At 44.7% G+C, this 17,861-nt stretch overlaps 1 protein-coding gene across 1 annotated transcript; it reads right to left on the bottom strand.

Moving 5' to 3' along the window:
* Positions 1 to 465: 465 nt before the first annotated feature.
* LOC110485669 (uncharacterized) lies at positions 466 to 15,518 on the bottom strand. The gene is made up of 10 exons (XM_090204219.1): positions 15,375 to 15,518; positions 14,640 to 14,957; positions 13,241 to 13,642; positions 12,784 to 13,083; positions 12,635 to 12,667; positions 10,667 to 10,768; positions 10,400 to 10,430; positions 9,161 to 9,210; positions 9,004 to 9,038; positions 466 to 1,481 (listed from the first exon to the last, which is right to left on the bottom strand). The coding sequence occupies exons 1-10, from the start codon at positions 15,442 to 15,444 to the stop codon at positions 1,386 to 1,388; spliced, it is 1,437 nt and encodes a 478-aa protein (XP_090060345.1). The 5' UTR covers positions 15,445 to 15,518; the 3' UTR covers positions 466 to 1,385.
* Positions 15,519 to 17,861: the final 2,343 nt, after the last annotated feature.

Genomic DNA, 17,861 nt, shown 5'->3' on the forward strand with positions numbered 1-17,861 from the left:
AGTGTGTCTCATTGGCTTCCTCTGCCTTTTGGACATCTAAGCAACAACCACACATCTGATTATAATGCATGACAATATGTGGTTTCCTCTCCTGTATGTATTGTGAACACATTGTTCCAGAGGTCTAGGGTTTGCTGTAACCTGGCCCTCTCTTACGTTTTTCCACTGACAATAACTGTGGGTGAGACATTAAACTGGCGAGGTGGAGCTGAACTGACGCACGTTCAATCATTTCCAGCTGAAAAATTGTAAAAGAGAAGCTATCGCTGTTAAAGTACGAACTCTTCACGGAGAGTGCCCTCTAGTGTCTCTTTCATGGAACTTCAATGTTAAAAACATTTGTTGGGCAAATGAATACTCTTGATTAAAGGGACATTTCACATATTTTTACATGTGGCCTTACTTTTAGAAAAGAGTGAAAATAAGTCCACGTGCATCACACTCAAACACCTGAAGCCGCTAGAATTAAATTACAGCTTTTATTATAAAATACATTTTATGTACATGAAACAACTGATGAAATTCAATAAGATTCAGTGAAAGTGACCTAATGCAAACTTGTGAAACTCAACACGTTAGAGGAAATGTGGACTTCTCTGTTCCTGTAATCACGGCTATTTTTTCAGCCATAAATGTAAACAGAGAGAACATGTTTCCCATAGATAGAGAGAGCTGTGATGTCTGATTAGACATGTGGTTGTTGCTTAGATGTCCAAAAGGTGGAGGAAGTCAAAGAGAGTAGGTTGACCTTTTAGATAAATGAATATAGATAGATAGAAAAGAAACGGGTTCAGGGAGAGAGAAGAGAGGGAAAGGGTTCAGGGAGAGAGAAGAGAGGGATAGAGAGGGAAAGGGTTCAGGGAGAGAGAAGAGAGGGATAGAGAGGGAAAGGGTTCAGGGAGAGAGAAGAGAGGGATAGAGAGGGAAAGGGTTCAGGGAGAGAGAAGAGAGGGATAGAGAGGGAAAGGGTTTATGGAGAGAGAAAAGAAGGATGGAGAGGGAAAGGGTTCAGGGAGAGAGAAGAGAGGGATAGAGAGGGAAAGGGTTCAGGGAGAGAGAAAAGAAGGATGGAGAGGGAAAGAGAGAGAAGAAGGATGGAGAGGGACAGAGAGAAAAGAAGGATGGAGAGGGACAGAGAGAGAAGAAGGATGGAGAGGGAAAGAGAGAGAAGAAGGATGGAGAGGGAAAGAGAGAGAAGAAGGATGGAGAGGAAAAGGAAAGGTGACAGAGAGAACGAGAGATCAGAAAGGACAGGGAGCATGAAGAGAAGTACTGTATAGAGATGAGAAGGGTCAGGGAGAGAGACATAAGAAGATGGACAGAAAAAGGAATAGAGAGCGAGCGAGCGAGTGAGAATAGAGGGAACGAGAGAGAGGTGAAAGAGGTCAGGAGGATGGTGTGTTGCCAAATGTAGAGAGAGTTCTCCATGGAGGGGACCTGCTGAAGGCTGTCTCTGCTGCTCTGTCGTCGTTACCCCATTCCTACACACACACACACACACACACACACGCGGTTTCATTATTACAGCACATTTAAGTCAAATTTGAAAACTTCCTTTTTCTTTTGAAGCAACACATGCACGCACAAATGTGGTTTCATTACGTAAAATCTAAACACTTCCTTTAGAAGGCTAATTAGGATCCAAAGACAGTCCGTTTCCCCTGATGGATTATAGCTTCACATGAAGTCGTGACGATAGCATCGTGGTGACTCTGTCCACGGTAACCCATATACTAGCACCTTGTCTGGGGAGAGGGTTTAGCTTAATAAGTCCACCTCATCAAGCTAATTAATGAGATGATTACAGCTAACGAGAGGAGGAGGGCCCATGCAGGCTGGCCCAGGTCACAGTCATGGGAAGTTGACTCAAATTGTGTTTGTGTTCAGTAGGGAGGCAGACAGAGACCACAGAGCCCCAGGACAGCAACACATTTAGACCCAACCAACACATGAGATCATTACTTGACACATTGGAAAGAATCAACAACAAAAACAGAGCAAACTAGAATGCTATTTGGCCCTAGACAGAGAGTACACAGTGGCAGAATAGCTGACCACTGTGACTGACCCAGGCTTAAGGAAAGCTTTGACTATGTACAGACTCAGTGAGCGTAGCCTTGCTATTGAGAAAGGCCGTCGTAGGCAGACATGGCTCTCAGGAGAAGACCGGCTATGTGCTCACTACTGTTGTGACAAGAAAAGGGCAACCAGTGAAGAACAAACCCCGTTGTGAAAACAAACATAGTGATGTTTCATTATTTTCCCTTTTGTACTTGAACTATTTGCACATTGTTACAACACTGTATATAGACATAATATGACATTGGAAATGTCTTTATTCTTTTGGAACTTCTGTGAGTGTAATGTTTACCATTAATTTTACTGTAAATGATCTACTCCACTTGCTTTGGAAATGTTAACATATGTTTCCCTTGCCAATATAACCCAGAAATGAGAGTGAGAGAGATCTCTGCAATCTTCCCCCAACTCTTGGATCGTGGTGTCAACCCCTCTACAGAGGAAGGACTTCCACCCTGCCACAATCCACAGAATAAACGTCAATGTACACTTGGCCCACCATCCCACCCTCGATCTGGACTTTCTCTAGGACCATGTTCACCTGTACAGGGAGACAGTCACCATCCTTGCCAAGACTCTCAAGGACTTTAAACCCGACCTCTCCACCCAGAAACAGCGAAACAATCTCCACCCCCGAGATCACTAAGGCAACACCCCGGACCAGCACCCAGGCTCCCCCAGCCCCGGCCACAGCACCACCAACCTCAACGCCCACCACAGCCAGTGCAGCTCAGGCCAGCCCAGCTCAGCTCAGCCCAGCTTCAAACCTACCCAGACGAGCCACACCCCAGCTTCAAACCCCAAATACTTATTTTCCACCATAATTTGCAAATGAATTCATAAAAAATCCTACAATGTGATTTTCTGGATTTTTTTTCTCTATTTGTCTGTCATAATTGAAGTGTACCTATGATGAAAATTACAGGCCTCTCTCATCTTTTTTAGTGGGAGAACTTGCACAATTGGTGGCTGACTAAATACTTTTTTGCCCCACTGTATTTGACAAAGGAGCCTCCTTGGCTAATCTAAAGAAACATAAGAGCAAACCAAAAATAATAGATAATCAAAAATGGTTTGATAATGATTGCAAAAATCGAAGAAAGTCATTGAGAACTATATCTAATGCAAAACACAGAATCAGACAACAACAATATACGCCTTCAATATGGGGAAACACTGAAGCAATACAAACACACCCTAAGAACAAAAAAGGAACAGCACATTAGAAATCAGCTGAATGGAACTGTGGAATCCATAGAATCAAACCACTTCCGGGAGAATTTGAATAAATGAAACAAATCTCATCATGAGGAATTGGCTATCCAAAATGGGGATATGTGGAGAAATCATCTTTGCAAACCTCTACAGCAATATAACAAAGAACAATATCAAATACTTGAATCAGCATTCAAAGACTATCAGAATCCTGTGGATACCCCAACTACAGAAGAAGAATGATTGGAAAAACGATATACTCTCCAACCCAAATAGGCCTGTGGTGCTGATGGTATTTTAAATGAAAATGATATAATTTACAGATCACAAATTCAAATTGGCTATACTCAAACTCTTCAACATTATCCTCACTGAAGGCATTTCCGCCTATTTCTGGAACCAAGGATTGGTCAGACCAATCTATAAAAAGGGAGACACATTTGACCCAAATAATGACAGAGGAATTTGCGTTAACAGCAACTTGGGGAAAATTCTCGGCAGTATCATAAATAGTAGACTACGTCATTTCCTTGATGAACACAACGTCCTGAGCAGAAGCCAGAATTTAAAAAAAAAGAAATTGTACAACAGACCACATTTACACCCTCCACACTCTAATTGACCAACGAGTAAACCAAAACAAAGGCCCAATCTACTCAATTTGACACACAAGTCTTTTTTTTAAATGAACTAATAGAAAGTGGTATTGGAGGAAAACATAATGATGTTATTAAATCAATGTACACTAAAAACAAATATGTGTTTTGCAACAAGCAAACAGACTTATTCTCTCAGGGACAGGGAGTGAAACAGGGCTGCTCAATAAGTCCAACACTATTTAACATCTACATTAATGAATTGGCAAAAACATTAGACGAATCTGAAGCAACTGGTTTCACCCTACACAACACCGAAATCAAGTGTCTGCTGTACGCAAATGACCTGGTGCTGCTGTCTCCCACTAAGGAGGGGTTACAGCAGCACCTAGATCATCTGCACAGGTTCTGTCAGACCTGGGCTCTGACAGTTAACCTAAAAAAACTGAATATAATGATTCTATTTGGACACAGTTCTATTACAACACACCAAAAACGACACGTATCTAGGACTAAATATCAACAAGACAGGTAGCTTTCACATGGCTGTGAATGAGCTGAGAGACAAAGCAAGAAGAGCATTCTATGCCATTAAAAGGAACATCAAAATCTAAATTCCAATTAGAATCTGGCTCAAAATGTTCCAATCAGTTATAGAACCAATTGCTCTATATGGCAGGGAAGTATGTGGTCCAATCTCTAATAATGAATTTACTAAATGAGACAAACATCCCATCGAAATACTGCATGCAGTGTTTTGCAAGACTGTATTGCAAGTGCAAAGAAATATTCAGAATTGGGCCAATACCCCCTCCTCTTTCGAATAGAAAAAAGAGCCTGCAAATTTTACAACCATCTAAAAACAAGTGACCCCAAAACATTCCATCACAAAGTCCTACAATGTCAACACATGACACAAGGGAAGAGTCCCCTCAGCCAGCTGGTTCTGGGGCTCAGTTCACCAACCCAAACCAACCCCATAGAGCCTCAGGACAACACTCAGCCAGCTGGTTCTGGGGCTCAGTTCACCAACCCAAACCAACCCCATAGAGCCTCAGGACAACACTCAGCCAGCTGGTTCTGAGGCTCAGTTCACCAACCCAAACCAACCCCATAGAGCCTCAGGACAGCACTCAGTCAGCTGGTTCTGAGGCTCAGTTCACCAACCCAAACCAACCCCATAGAGCCTCAGGACAACACTCAGCCAGCTGGTTCTGAGGCTCAGTTCACCAACCCAAACCAACCCCATAGAGCCTCAGGACAGCACTCAGCCAGCTGGTTCTGAGGCTCAGTTCACCAACCCAAACCAACCCCATAGAGCCTCAGGACAGCACTCAGCCAGCTGGTTCTGAGGCTCAGTTCACCAACCCAAACCAACCCCATAGAACCTCAGGACAGCACTCAGTCAGCTGGTTCTGAGGCTCAGTTCACCAACCCAAACCAACCCCATAGAGCCTCAGGACAGCACTCAGCCAGCTGGTTCTGAGGCTCAGTTCACCAACCCAAACCAACCCCATAGAGCCTCAGGACAACACTCAGCCAGCTGGTTCTGAGGCTCAGTTCACCAACCCAAACCAACCCCATAGAGCCTCAGGACAACACTCAGTCAGCTGGTTCTGGGGCTCAGTTCACCAACCCAAACCAACCCCATAGAGCCTCAGGACAGCACTCAGCCAGCTGGTTCTGAGGCTCAGTTCACCAACCCAAACCAACCCCATAGAGCCTCAGGACAGCACTCAGTCAGCTGGTTCTGGGGCTCAGTTCACCAACCCAAACCAACCCCATAGAGCCTCAGGACAGCACTCAGCCAGCTGGTTCTGAGGCTCAGTTCACCAACCCAAACCAACCCCATAGAGCCTCAGGACAACACTCAGTCAGCTGGTTCTGGGGCTCAGTTCACCAACCCAAACCAACCCCATAGAGCCTCAGGACAGCACTCAGTCAGCTGGTTCTGAGGCTCAGTTCACCAACCCAAACCAACCCCATAGAGCCTCAGGACAGCACTCAGCCAGCTGGTTCTGAGGCTCAGTTCACCAACCCAAACCAACCCCATAGAACCTCAGGACAGCACTCAGCCAGCTGGTTCTGAGGCTCAGTTCACCAACCCAAACCAACCCCATAGAGCCTCAGGACAACACTCAGCCAGCTGGTTCTGAGGCTCAGTTCACCAACCCAAACCAACCCCATAGAGCCTCAGGACAGCACTCAGTCAGCTGGTTCTGAGGCTCAGTTCACCAACCCAAACCAACCCCATAGAGCCTCAGGACAACACTCAGCCAGCTGGTTCTGAGGCTCAGTTCACCAACCCAAACCAACCCCATAGAACCTCAGGACAGCACTCAGCCAGCTGGTTCTGAGGCTCAGTTCACCAACCCAAACCAACCCCATAGAGCCTCAGGACAGCACTCAGCCAGCTGGTTCTGAGACTCAGTTCACCAACCCAAACCAACCCCATAGAGCCTCAGGACAGCACTCAGCCAGCTGGTTCTGAGGCTCAGTTCACCAACCCAAACCAACCCCATAGAGCCTCAGGACAGCACTCAGTCAGCTGGTTCTGAGGCTCAGTTCACCAACCCAAACCAACCCCATAGAGCCTCAGGACAGCACTCAGCCAGCTGGTTCTGAGACTCAGTTCACCAACCCAAACCAACCCCATAGAGCCTCAGGACAGCACTCAGCCAGCTGGTTCTGAGGCTCAGTTCACTAACCCAAACCAACCCCATAGAGCCTCAGGACAGCACTCAGTCAGCTGGTTCTGAGGCTCAGTTCACCAACCCAAACCAACCCCATAGAGCCTCAGGACAACACTCAGCCAGCTGGTTCTGGGGCTCAGTTCACCAACCCAAACCAACCCCATAGAGCCTCAGGACAGCACTCAGCCAGCTGGTTCTGAGGCTCAGTTCACCAACCCAAACCAACCCCATAGAGCCTCAGGACAACACTCAGCCAGCTGGTTCTGAGGCTCAGTTCACCAACCCAAACCAACCCCATAGAGCCTCAGGACAACACTCAGCCAGCTGGTTCTGAGGCTCAGTTCACCAACCCAAACCAACCCCATAGAGCCTCAGGACAACACTCAGCCAGCTGGTTCTGAGGCTCAGTTCACCAACCCAAACCAACCCCATAGAACCTCAGGACAGCACTCAGCCAGCTGGTTCTGAGGCTCAGTTCACCAACCCAAACCAACCCCATAGAGCCTCAGGACAGCACTCAGCCAGCTGGTTCTGAGACTCAGTTCACCAACCCAAACCAACCCCATAGAGCCTCAGGACAGCACTCAGCCAGCTGGTTCTGAGGCTCAGTTCACCAACCCAAACCAACCCCATAGAGCCTCAGGACAGCACTCAGTCAGCTGGTTCTGAGGCTCAGTTCACCAACCCAAACCAACCCCATAGAGCCTCAGGACAGCACTCAGCCAGCTGGTTCTGAGACTCAGTTCACCAACCCAAACCAACCCCATAGAGCCTCAGGACAGCACTCAGCCAGCTGGTTCTGAGGCTCAGTTCACTAACCCAAACCAACCCCATAGAGCCTCAGGACAGCACTCAGTCAGCTGGTTCTGAGGCTCAGTTCACCAACCCAAACCAACCCCATAGAGCCTCAGGACAACACTCAGCCAGCTGGTTCTGGGGCTCAGTTCACCAACCCAAACCAACCCCATAGAGCCTCAGGACAGCACTCAGCCAGCTGGTTCTGAGGCTCAGTTCACCAACCCAAACCAACCCCATAGAGCCTCAGGACAACACTCAGCCAGCTGGTTCTGAGGCTCAGTTCACCAACCCAAACCAACCCCATAGAGCCTCAGGACAACACTCAGCCAGCTGGTTCTGAGACTCAGTTCACCAACCCAAACCAACCCCATAGAGCCTCAGGACAGCACTCAGCCAGCTGGTTCTGAGGCTCAGTTCACCAACCCAAACCAACCCCATAGAGCCTCAGGACAACACTCAGCCAGCTGGTTCTGAGGCTCAGTTCACCAACCCAAACCAACCCCATAGAGCCTCAGGACAACACTCAGCCAGCTGGTTCTGAGGCTCAGTTCACCAACCCAAACCAACCCCATAGAGCCTCAGGACAACACTCAGCCAGCTGGTTCTGAGGCTCAGTTCACCAACCCAAACCAACCCCATAGAGCCTCAGGACAACACTCAGCCAGCTGGTTCTGAGGCTCAGTTCACCAACCCAAACCAACCCCATAGAGCCTCAGGACAGCACTCAGTCAGCTGGTTCTGAGGCTCAGTTCACCAACCCAAACCAACCCCATAGAGCCTCAGGACAGCACTCAGCCAGCTGGTTCTGAGGCTCAGTTCACCAACCCAAACCAACCCCATAGAGTCTCAGGACAGCACTCAGTCAGCTGGTTCTGAGGCTCAGTTCACCAACCCAAACCAACCCCATAGAGTCTCAGGACAACACTCAGCCAGCTGGTTCTGAGGCTCAGTTCACCAACCCAAACCAACCCCACCAACCCCACTCAGAAAATCTGGCCCAACCAAATCATCACAAAACAAAAATAAAAATATATCACCTATTGGAAAGACACCACAAGAAAATCTAAGTAAACTTCAATGCTATTTGTCTCTAAACAGACAGTACACGGTGGCAGACTATCTGACCACTGTGACTGATAGAAAACTGAGGGAAACACTGACTAGGTACAGACTCAGGGAGCACACAACCTGAGGGTCAGCCAGTGAAAAGTGCAATGTAATGTCAATAATATTTCCCATGTTGTTTTGCTTTTCATACCAAGCCATGTGGCTTCTCAGTCAGGTTGAGACTGGTCTACTAACATTGCTTTAACGTATTATTATTCTCATTGATATTGTTGTTGTAGTTGCTGTTCATGGTAATCCCATTTCCACTACTACTATTGTTATTGCTGTTGGTCCCTCAATTTCTTATATATATATATATATATATTCTGACAATGTAAGTCATTTAACTTTCCATGTCAATAAAGTCTATGAGAGAGATATAGTTGTGATGTATGATTAGACATGTGGTTGTTGCTTAGGCGTCCAAAAGGTGGAGGAAGTCAATGAGAGTAGGTTGACCTTTTTAGATAAATAACAAAGTATATTGAGTTGAATTGGAGAGAGAGAGACCTTACCTGAGAGGTAATGCTGACACGTTTGAGGGTGAGGTCTGGAAAACAACAACACAAACAAACAGAATCATGTAAAGAAGGATGTCAGTGCTGATGACTATATGAAGGCATTATGAGACATGAGATCATTGAATCACTCTATTCACTTACAAACACTCACCAAGAACATGGTCCCCGGAATGAAGCTTGGCCCATAGAAGAGCCCCCTCCCTAGACACAAGAGAGAAATACTACTAGAAATACTATTTTAAAGGGAGAAATACTATTAGAAAACTATTCTAAAAGGAGAAAAACTATTCGAAAACTATTCTAAAGGGAGAAATACTATTAGAAATACTATTAGAAAACTATTCTAAAGGGAGAAATACTATTAGAAAACTATTCTAACGAGATAAATACTATTAGAAAACTATTCTAAAGGGAGAAATACTATTAGAAATACTATTCTAAGGGTAGAAATATGATTGGAAAACTATTCTAAAGGGAGAAAAACTATTTGAAAAATGATACTAAAGGGAGAAATACTGTTAGAATTACTATTCTAAAGGGAGAAATACTATTAGAAATACTATTCTGAAGGGATAAATACTATTAGAAAACTATTCTGAAGGGAGAAATACTATTAGAAAACTATTCTAAAGGGAGAAATACTATTAGAAAACTTTTCTAAAGGGAGAAATACTATTAGAAAACTATTCTAAAGGGAGAAATACTATTAGAAAACTATTCTAAAGGGAGAAATACTATTAGAAAACTATTCTAACGAGATAAATACTATTAGAAAACTATTCTAAAGGGAGAAATACTATTAGAAATACTATTCTAAGGGGAGAAATATGATTAGAAAACTATTCTAAAGGGAGAAAAACTATTTGAAAAATGATACTAAAGGGAGAAATACTGTTAGAATTACTATTCTAAAGGGAGAAATACTATTAGAAATACTATTCTGAAGGGATAAATACTATTAGAAAACTATTCTGAAGGGAGAAATACTATTAGAAAACTATTCTAAAGGGAGAAATACTATTAGAAAACTTTTCTAAAGGGAGAAATACTATTAGAAAACTTTTCTAAAGGGAGAAATACTATTAGAAAACTTTTCTAAAGGGAGAAATACTATTAGAAAACTTTTCTAAAGGGAGAAATACTATTTGAAAAATGATACTAAAGGGAGAAATACTATTAGAAATACTATTCTAAAGGGAGAAATACTATTAGAAATACTATTCTAAAGGGAGAAATACTAATAGAAATACTATTCTGAAGGGAGAAATACTATTAGAAACTATTCTAAAGGGAGAAATACTATTAGAAAACTATTCTAAAACATCTCATGCTCTATGATATTACTGTACTTCCCTGAAAGTTAGAGACTCATAGAGGATCCAACACCCACCTTTTACGCTTTTCTTCCGCCATCACCTTAACTGGACAATGAGAAGAGAAACGAGAGAAGAGAATTCAAAACTGAAAAGGTGTAATGAACAGAGTCAGTGATGTCATATTTTGAATGGTAAAGGACATTTCTTTAAAGGTTTACTAGCCTGATCCCAGATCAGTTTGTGCTGTCCTGCCAACTCTTATTAAGGTAAACCGCTCCTGGTTGACAAGAGAGCACAAACTGTTCTGGGAACAGAGTATAGGTTAACAGGTGTAACATTACCTTTCCTCTGCACCGCCACACCCACGCCCACCAGTACAATGAAGAACAGAACCACAACAGAAAGATATCCCAACACCAGAGGCCAGTCCACTCCAGTCAGCCCTACCAGAAAGACAATATCACCTGTCAATCAACGAGCCCCCATATGCATACGTATTATCTTAGATAGAGCCAGTTTGCTACAGCAGGAAACTAATCCTGCAGCAACAGGAAATGTCGTTGTAATTTCCAGGTTATAATTATTGGACATTTTTGGGAGAATGACAAATCTGTGGAAATTGTGTCTGTGTCTAACATCAATACCAAACATCAGGCCCACAATGTGTCTAATATCAATACCAAACACCAAGCCCACACTGTGTCTAACATCAATACCAAACATCAGGCCCACAATGTGTCTAATATCAATACCAAACACCAAGCCCACACTGTGTCTAATATCAATACCAAACACCAAGCCCACACTGTGTCTAACATCAATACCAAACATCAGGCCCACACTGTGTCTAATATCAATACCAAACATCAGGCCCACACTGTGTCTAATATCAATACCAAACACCAAGCCCACACTGTGTCTAATATCAATACCAAACATCAGGCCCACACTGTGTCTAATATCAATACCAAACATCAGGCCCACACTGTGTCTAACATCAATACCAAACATCAGGCCCACACTGTGTCTAATATCAATACCAAACATCAGGCCCACACTGTGTCTAACATCAATACCAAACATCAGGCCCACACTGTGTCTAACATCAATACCAAACATCAGGCCCACACTGTGTCTAATATCAATACCAAACATCAGGCCCACACTGTGTCTAATATCAATACCAAACATCAGGCCCACACTGTGTCTAATATCAATACCAAACATCAGGCCCACACTGTGTGTAATATCAATACCAAACATCAGGCCCACACTGTGTCTAATATCAATACCAAACATCAGGCCCACACTGTGTCTAATATCAATACCAAACATCAGGCCCACACTGTGTCTAACATCAATTACCAAACACCAAGCCCACACTGTGTCTAACATGAATACCAAACACCAAGCCCACACTGTGTCTAATATCAATACCAAACATCAGGCCCACACTGTGTCTAATATCAATACCAAACATCAGGCCCACACTGTGTCTAACATCAATACCAAACATCAGGCCCACACTGTGTCTAACATGAATACCAAACACCAAGCCCACACTGTGTCTAATATCAATACCAAACACCAAGCCCACACTGTGTCTAATATCAATACCAAACATCAGGCCCACACTGTGTCTAACATGAATACCAAACACCAAGCCCACACTGTCTAATATCAATACCAAACACCAAGCCCACACTGTGTCTAATATCAATACCAAACACCAAGCCCACACTGTGTCTAATATCAATACCAAACACCAAGCCCACACTGTGTCTAACATCAATACCAAACATCAGGCCCACACTGTGTCTAACATCAATACCAAACATCAGGCCCACACTGTGTCTAATATCAATACCAAACATCAGGCCCACACTGTGTCTAATATCAATACCAAACATCAGGCCCACACTGTGTCTAACATCAATTACCAAACACCAAACCCACACTGTGTCTAACATCAATAACAAACATCAGGCCCACACTGTGTCTAACATCAATACCAAACATCAGGCCCACACTGTGTCTAATATCAATACCAAACATCAGGCCCACACTATGTCTAACATCAATACCAAACACCAAGCCCACACTGTGTCTAATGTCAATACCAAACATCAGGCCCACACTGTGTCTAATATCAATACCAAACACCAAGCCCACACTGTGTCTAATATCAATACCAAACATCAGACCCACAATGTGTCTAATATCAATACCAAACACCAAGCCCACACTGTGTCTAATATCAATACCACGTCAGAGGGTGATTTGTTGATTGTAGTGGTTCCGTGAGTTACCTGGTGAGGAGGAAGGGGAGATGGTGGTCTTTTCTGGAAGACAATGACAGACAATATTATAGGTGAAAAATAATTCAAGGCTGCCTCTGGAGTGGTGTGAGTTGACGCACACAAGCTCAGACAGACACAGACATCAGAGAGATGCAGACCTATGACTCTAGGCACAGCCAGCAGTGCACTTCTCTCTGAGTGGCTCCACTCTGCTCCCAGCAGGGAACTGTATTGGCACTGGTACTGGTCCGTCAACGGGCCGTCCTGGGCAGGCAGGGATGAGAGAGCAAAAAGGGCACGATGTCGGGTAGCGGGGGCACTACGGGTGGCATCAGGGAAGGTACTTCCCAGGCGGTATAGAGAGAAGCGGGCACCAGGGAAGGCAGGTGAGCCAGTACACACCAAGGCCCACTCCCCAGCCTGGCTCTGGAGAGAGAGAGAGGGCACCGGCAACAGCTCTGGGATGGCAGGCCCACCAGAGAAAAGATGGAGAGAGAGTATGGGTATCAGATTTTTCTCACACACAATCCTAACCTTAACCATTGGGAATAAAATACATAACTGACATTAGATCAGTGTCTAGCTGTAATTTCACCTCTCAACCAGATCTCTCACCTGTGACCCTGACAAGAACTGGATGACTGGCGGTTGAATTAGCCGGTCCCTGACGAGGCACTGTAACCTGGTAGAGGCAGGTGTAGGACCCCCCCTCGCCTCCCCTCACGGGCCCCAGGTGGAAGGCCCCGGTCTGGGCTGTGGAGTGGGACACCAGGGAGGCCTGGGGGTGGACCATGGAGCTCCCCATGGAGTGCCCAGTCACTTTAGCTGTCCTCAGCAGTAGGAAGGCCTCTGGTTTCGGGCTCTGCTGGGAGTGAGGAGGAGGGGGGGAGCAGTGGAAGGATAACGTCTGGCCGTGCTTCACCTGACCACCTGGGGGATCAACTGAGAGGATGGGTGGGAGAAGAGGGGGGGGAGGAGGGGGAGGAGGAGGAGGAGGAGCTCTAGGAGAAGCTACACCTAGACAGAGAGAGGGAGAGGGAGAGAGAGAGATTTATGCTGCAATTGTTTATGTGTCGGGGGGCTAGGGTCAGTCTGTTTTATCTGGAGTATTTCTCCTGTCTTATCAGGTGTACTGTGTGAATTTAAGTTATTTGGTCATCTATGAACATTTGAACATCTTGGCCATGTTCTGTTATAATCTCCACCCGGCACAGCCAGAAGAGGACTGGCCACCCCTCATAGCCTGGTTCCTCTCTAGGTTTCTTCCTAGGTTCCGACCTTTCTGGGGAGTTTTTCCCTAGCCGCCGTGCTTCTACATCTGCATTGCTTGCTGTTTGGGTTTTAGGCTGGGTTTCTGTACAGCACTTTGTGACATCAGCGGATGTAGGAAGGGCTTTATAAATACATTTGATTTGATATAAAGGGGTTGTCATGGTGAAGTCTTCCTACTATAAGAAAAGTAAAGAAGGGAGCTTTCTTTCAACTCCAAGGAGATGAATTCAGGAGCTTGTTACTTTTGTAATACACTTTATCAAACCAAATTCACAGTTGTCTATAGGCACTGTGTACTGAAACTATACATTTAGACATGGGATATTTAGCAGAAATTGTATATTCGGTCTCTGAGGTAATGTGAGAACTGCCATTTAAGTTTACCCTCTGTTGTCATTCACACTTCCTGCCTTAACTGTCAGGCGTGATGTTTGTGGTTTCTATATAACCTACAGGGTGTAACAGTACGATACACACATTCATGCACACACACACGTAACCACTGAGAACACCTATGGCAGTTTGGCCAGTGGTGGTGGAGAAGCGGATGGGAGTGTTTATTGACTTCCATCACCAGAGGCTTTAAACCTAGCATAAACCTCAGAACCGCTTCTCACTTTGAAATAGCATTTCCATGTACAGTTACAATAAATTGCAGAAAAAGATTTCTGTGACTTTGATTTTCATCATTATTTATTCTCAACTGCCTGATCCAAAATCAGTATAAAACTCTAAATCTCACCTTGTTGTTTCAGAGTCAGATAGTGGCTGTATGGGCTATACATCCCTTGGCTGTTCTGATATAGGCAGCAGTATAGAACCTCCCGGGCTGAATCCTCCCTCACTCTCACTGTGAACTGGGCCTCCTGTCTCTCACTGGGGAAAGTCATGGTGTCCACCAGCTTTTTAACCCGGTGGAGTCTGAACAGGGTCCCTCCAGGGCCCTCAGGGGCCCGACAGACCAGGACCACAGCCCCCAGGCTGGTGTTTTCTACGGAGGAGGCCTGGGTGAGGGAGGGTGTTGGGGGGGAGACCGGGTGGAGGTCTGAGGATACTGTAACTGGGGAGGAGCAGTCAAGTGTGAGGCCCAGTAATAGTAAACACTGCATTCCACTAAACAGATAGAGGACACAGGAGGCTGCCGAGGGGAGAACGGATCATAATAATGTCTGGAACGGAGTAAATGGAATGGAACCAAACACCTGGAAACCATGTATTTGATGTATTTGATACCATTCGACTAATTCCTCTGTGGTCACTACCACGAGCCCGTCCTCCCCAATTAAGGTGCCACCAACCTCCTGTGATCTAGGATCACATTACCCCATCCAAATAGACTACTTAAATTGTCAGGAAATAAAGATGACAGAACTGATGCCAAACATCAGTGAAATATCTCTGTGACTGAAATGGCTTAACTTCTTTACCCTGACATCTACAACATCAGTGTCAGTCAATTCATATTTAAAGTACTTACCCCAAAGTTGTAGATAACAGATGAGCAGAACAAATATCCAAAGTGAGAGATGGTATCGACAGACAGGCATCTTTGAAGGAGCAAGCAGTCTCTCTTCTGTGTGGATGTGGAAGCATCTGCTCTAGGTGGAGGCAAACAGGATCTGCTTTGTGTGTGTGTGTGTGTGTGTGTGTGTGTGTGTGTGTGTGTGTGTGTGTGTGTGTGTGTGTGTGTGTGTGTGTGTGTGTGTGTGTGTGTGTGTGTGTGTGTGTGTGTGTGTGAAAAGTATGACAATGTCTTAAAATAGGACTGAGAGGAAGTACAACATACAGGCACACTTCCTTTTAAGGGGTTTGTTAATGGGATGTGAGATCATATAATAATAAACCAAGACCACAGAATGTATCTGGTGTGGATCCATGCATATTGTACACAGAGCATGAGACATACACTGAGTATACAAAACATTAAGAACACTTGCTCTTTCCATGACATAAACTGGCCAGGTGAATCCAGGTGAAAGCTATGATCCCTTATTGATGTCACTGTTTAAATACACTTCAGTCAGTGTAGATGAAAGGGAGGAGGCAGGTTCAAGGAGGATTTTTAAGCCTTGAGACAATTGAGACTTTGATTGTGTATGTGTGTCATTCAGATTGTGAATGGGCATGACAAAAGATTTATGCGCCTTTGAACAGGGTATGGTAGTAAATGCCAGGCACACCAGTTTGTGTCAAGAACTGCAACGCTGCTGGGTTTTTCAAACTCAATAGTTTCCCGTGTGTATCAAGAATGGTCCACCACCCAAAGGACATCCAGTCAACTTTACGAAACTGTGGGAAGCATTGGAGTTGAACCTGTCTCCCCTTTATCTACGCTGATTGAAGTGTATTTAACAAGTGACACACACACACACACACATTTTGAATTAGATTTTTTGATTTGAGTCAACATGGGCCAGCATCCCTTTGGAATGCTTTCAACACCTTGTGGAGTCCATGTCCCGACGAATTGAGGCTGTTCTCTTTATGTAGTCTTCACAAGTTCATTAATCATATGGGTAAGTAGGCAACATGCACAGAGCAGACACAATGAAGTAGTGTAATGCATCTGGAGACACCTTGCAGTACAACACTGACACCTAGTGGATGAGAAGTTGCACTGCCGTCCTGCCATAGATCATATAGAACTTTTATGGACAAGAACTGGGACAGTTCTGAAGCATAATAAAACCAAACTTGAACGCTATTTAAAGTCGAATCAATTGTGCTTTTAACATCATATTTCAATGGAATTCATTTATTCAGTCATATTTAATGTATTGCTTAAACAAATGGATATATCTATTAGCTCTGGTCCATGGCAAGAGTGTGGGTTCCTCTACTAACCTGCGCCCTGGACCAGAGCTAGATATTGACTTCAAAGTGGTGATAGTGCATTTGCTGCATAAACACGCGCAATAATAGAGGTGTCCACATTGGAGATGTCATAATACCCATACAACCTAGCGGTCAAACAGGGAAATTATTCCAATCACTTTTCCACCCTTCATTTATCTCGATAGGGGATTTTAGAAACACTTAAAATAAGTGGAGAACTTCAAATATGCAGAAAAATTGAGGACTCCAAATATGATGAACACGTATTGATACACTGCTCGCTAACGTCCAGTCCCTCGTTAACAAAGTCGACGAAATCAGGGCAAGAGTTGCTTTCCAAAGAGATACCCAGGATTGTAACATACTCTGTTTCACGGAAACATGGCTAGCTTGGGACATGCTGTCGGAGTCAGTACAGCCAACGGGATTTTCAGCATCGCGCCGACAGGAATAAACATCTCTATGGTAAGAAGAAGGGATGGGTGCAAGTTTCATAACAACTCATGGTGTAATTGTAACAACATACAGGAACTCAAGTCCTTTTGTTCACCTGACCTAGAATTCCTCACAATCAAATGCCGACCGTATTATCATCCAAGAGAACTCCCCTCGGTTATTGTCACAGCCGTGTAAATCCCATCGCAAGCAGATACCAAGACGGCCATTAAGGAACTTCATGGACTTTATGCAAACTGGAAACCATATATGCTTAGGCTGCATTTATTGTAGCTGGGGATTTTAACAAAGCTGATTTGAGAACAAGGCTACCTATATTCTATCAGCATATTTATTGCAGTACACGAGCGAGGAACATGCTCGACTATTGCTACTCTAACTTCTGCGATGCATACAAGGCCCTCCACCGCCCTCCTTTTGGCAAATCTGACCATGACTCCATCTTGTTTGCTCCCCTCCTATAGGCAGAAACTAAAACAGGAAGCGCCGTGCGTAGGTCTATCCAATTCTGGTCTGACCAATCGGATTCCACGCTTCAAGATTACTTCGATCACGTGAACTGGGACATGTTCTGGGTAGCCCAGAGAACAACATTGACGTATACACTGACTCGGTGAGCGAGTTTATAAGGAACTGTATAGGAGATGTTGTACCCACTGGGACTATTAAAACC

This window comes from Oncorhynchus mykiss, chromosome 17, assembly GCF_057628025.1.
Source record: "Oncorhynchus mykiss isolate SJ-2025 chromosome 17, ASM5762802v1, whole genome shotgun sequence".
Lineage (NCBI taxonomy): Eukaryota > Metazoa > Chordata > Actinopteri > Salmoniformes > Salmonidae > Oncorhynchus > Oncorhynchus mykiss.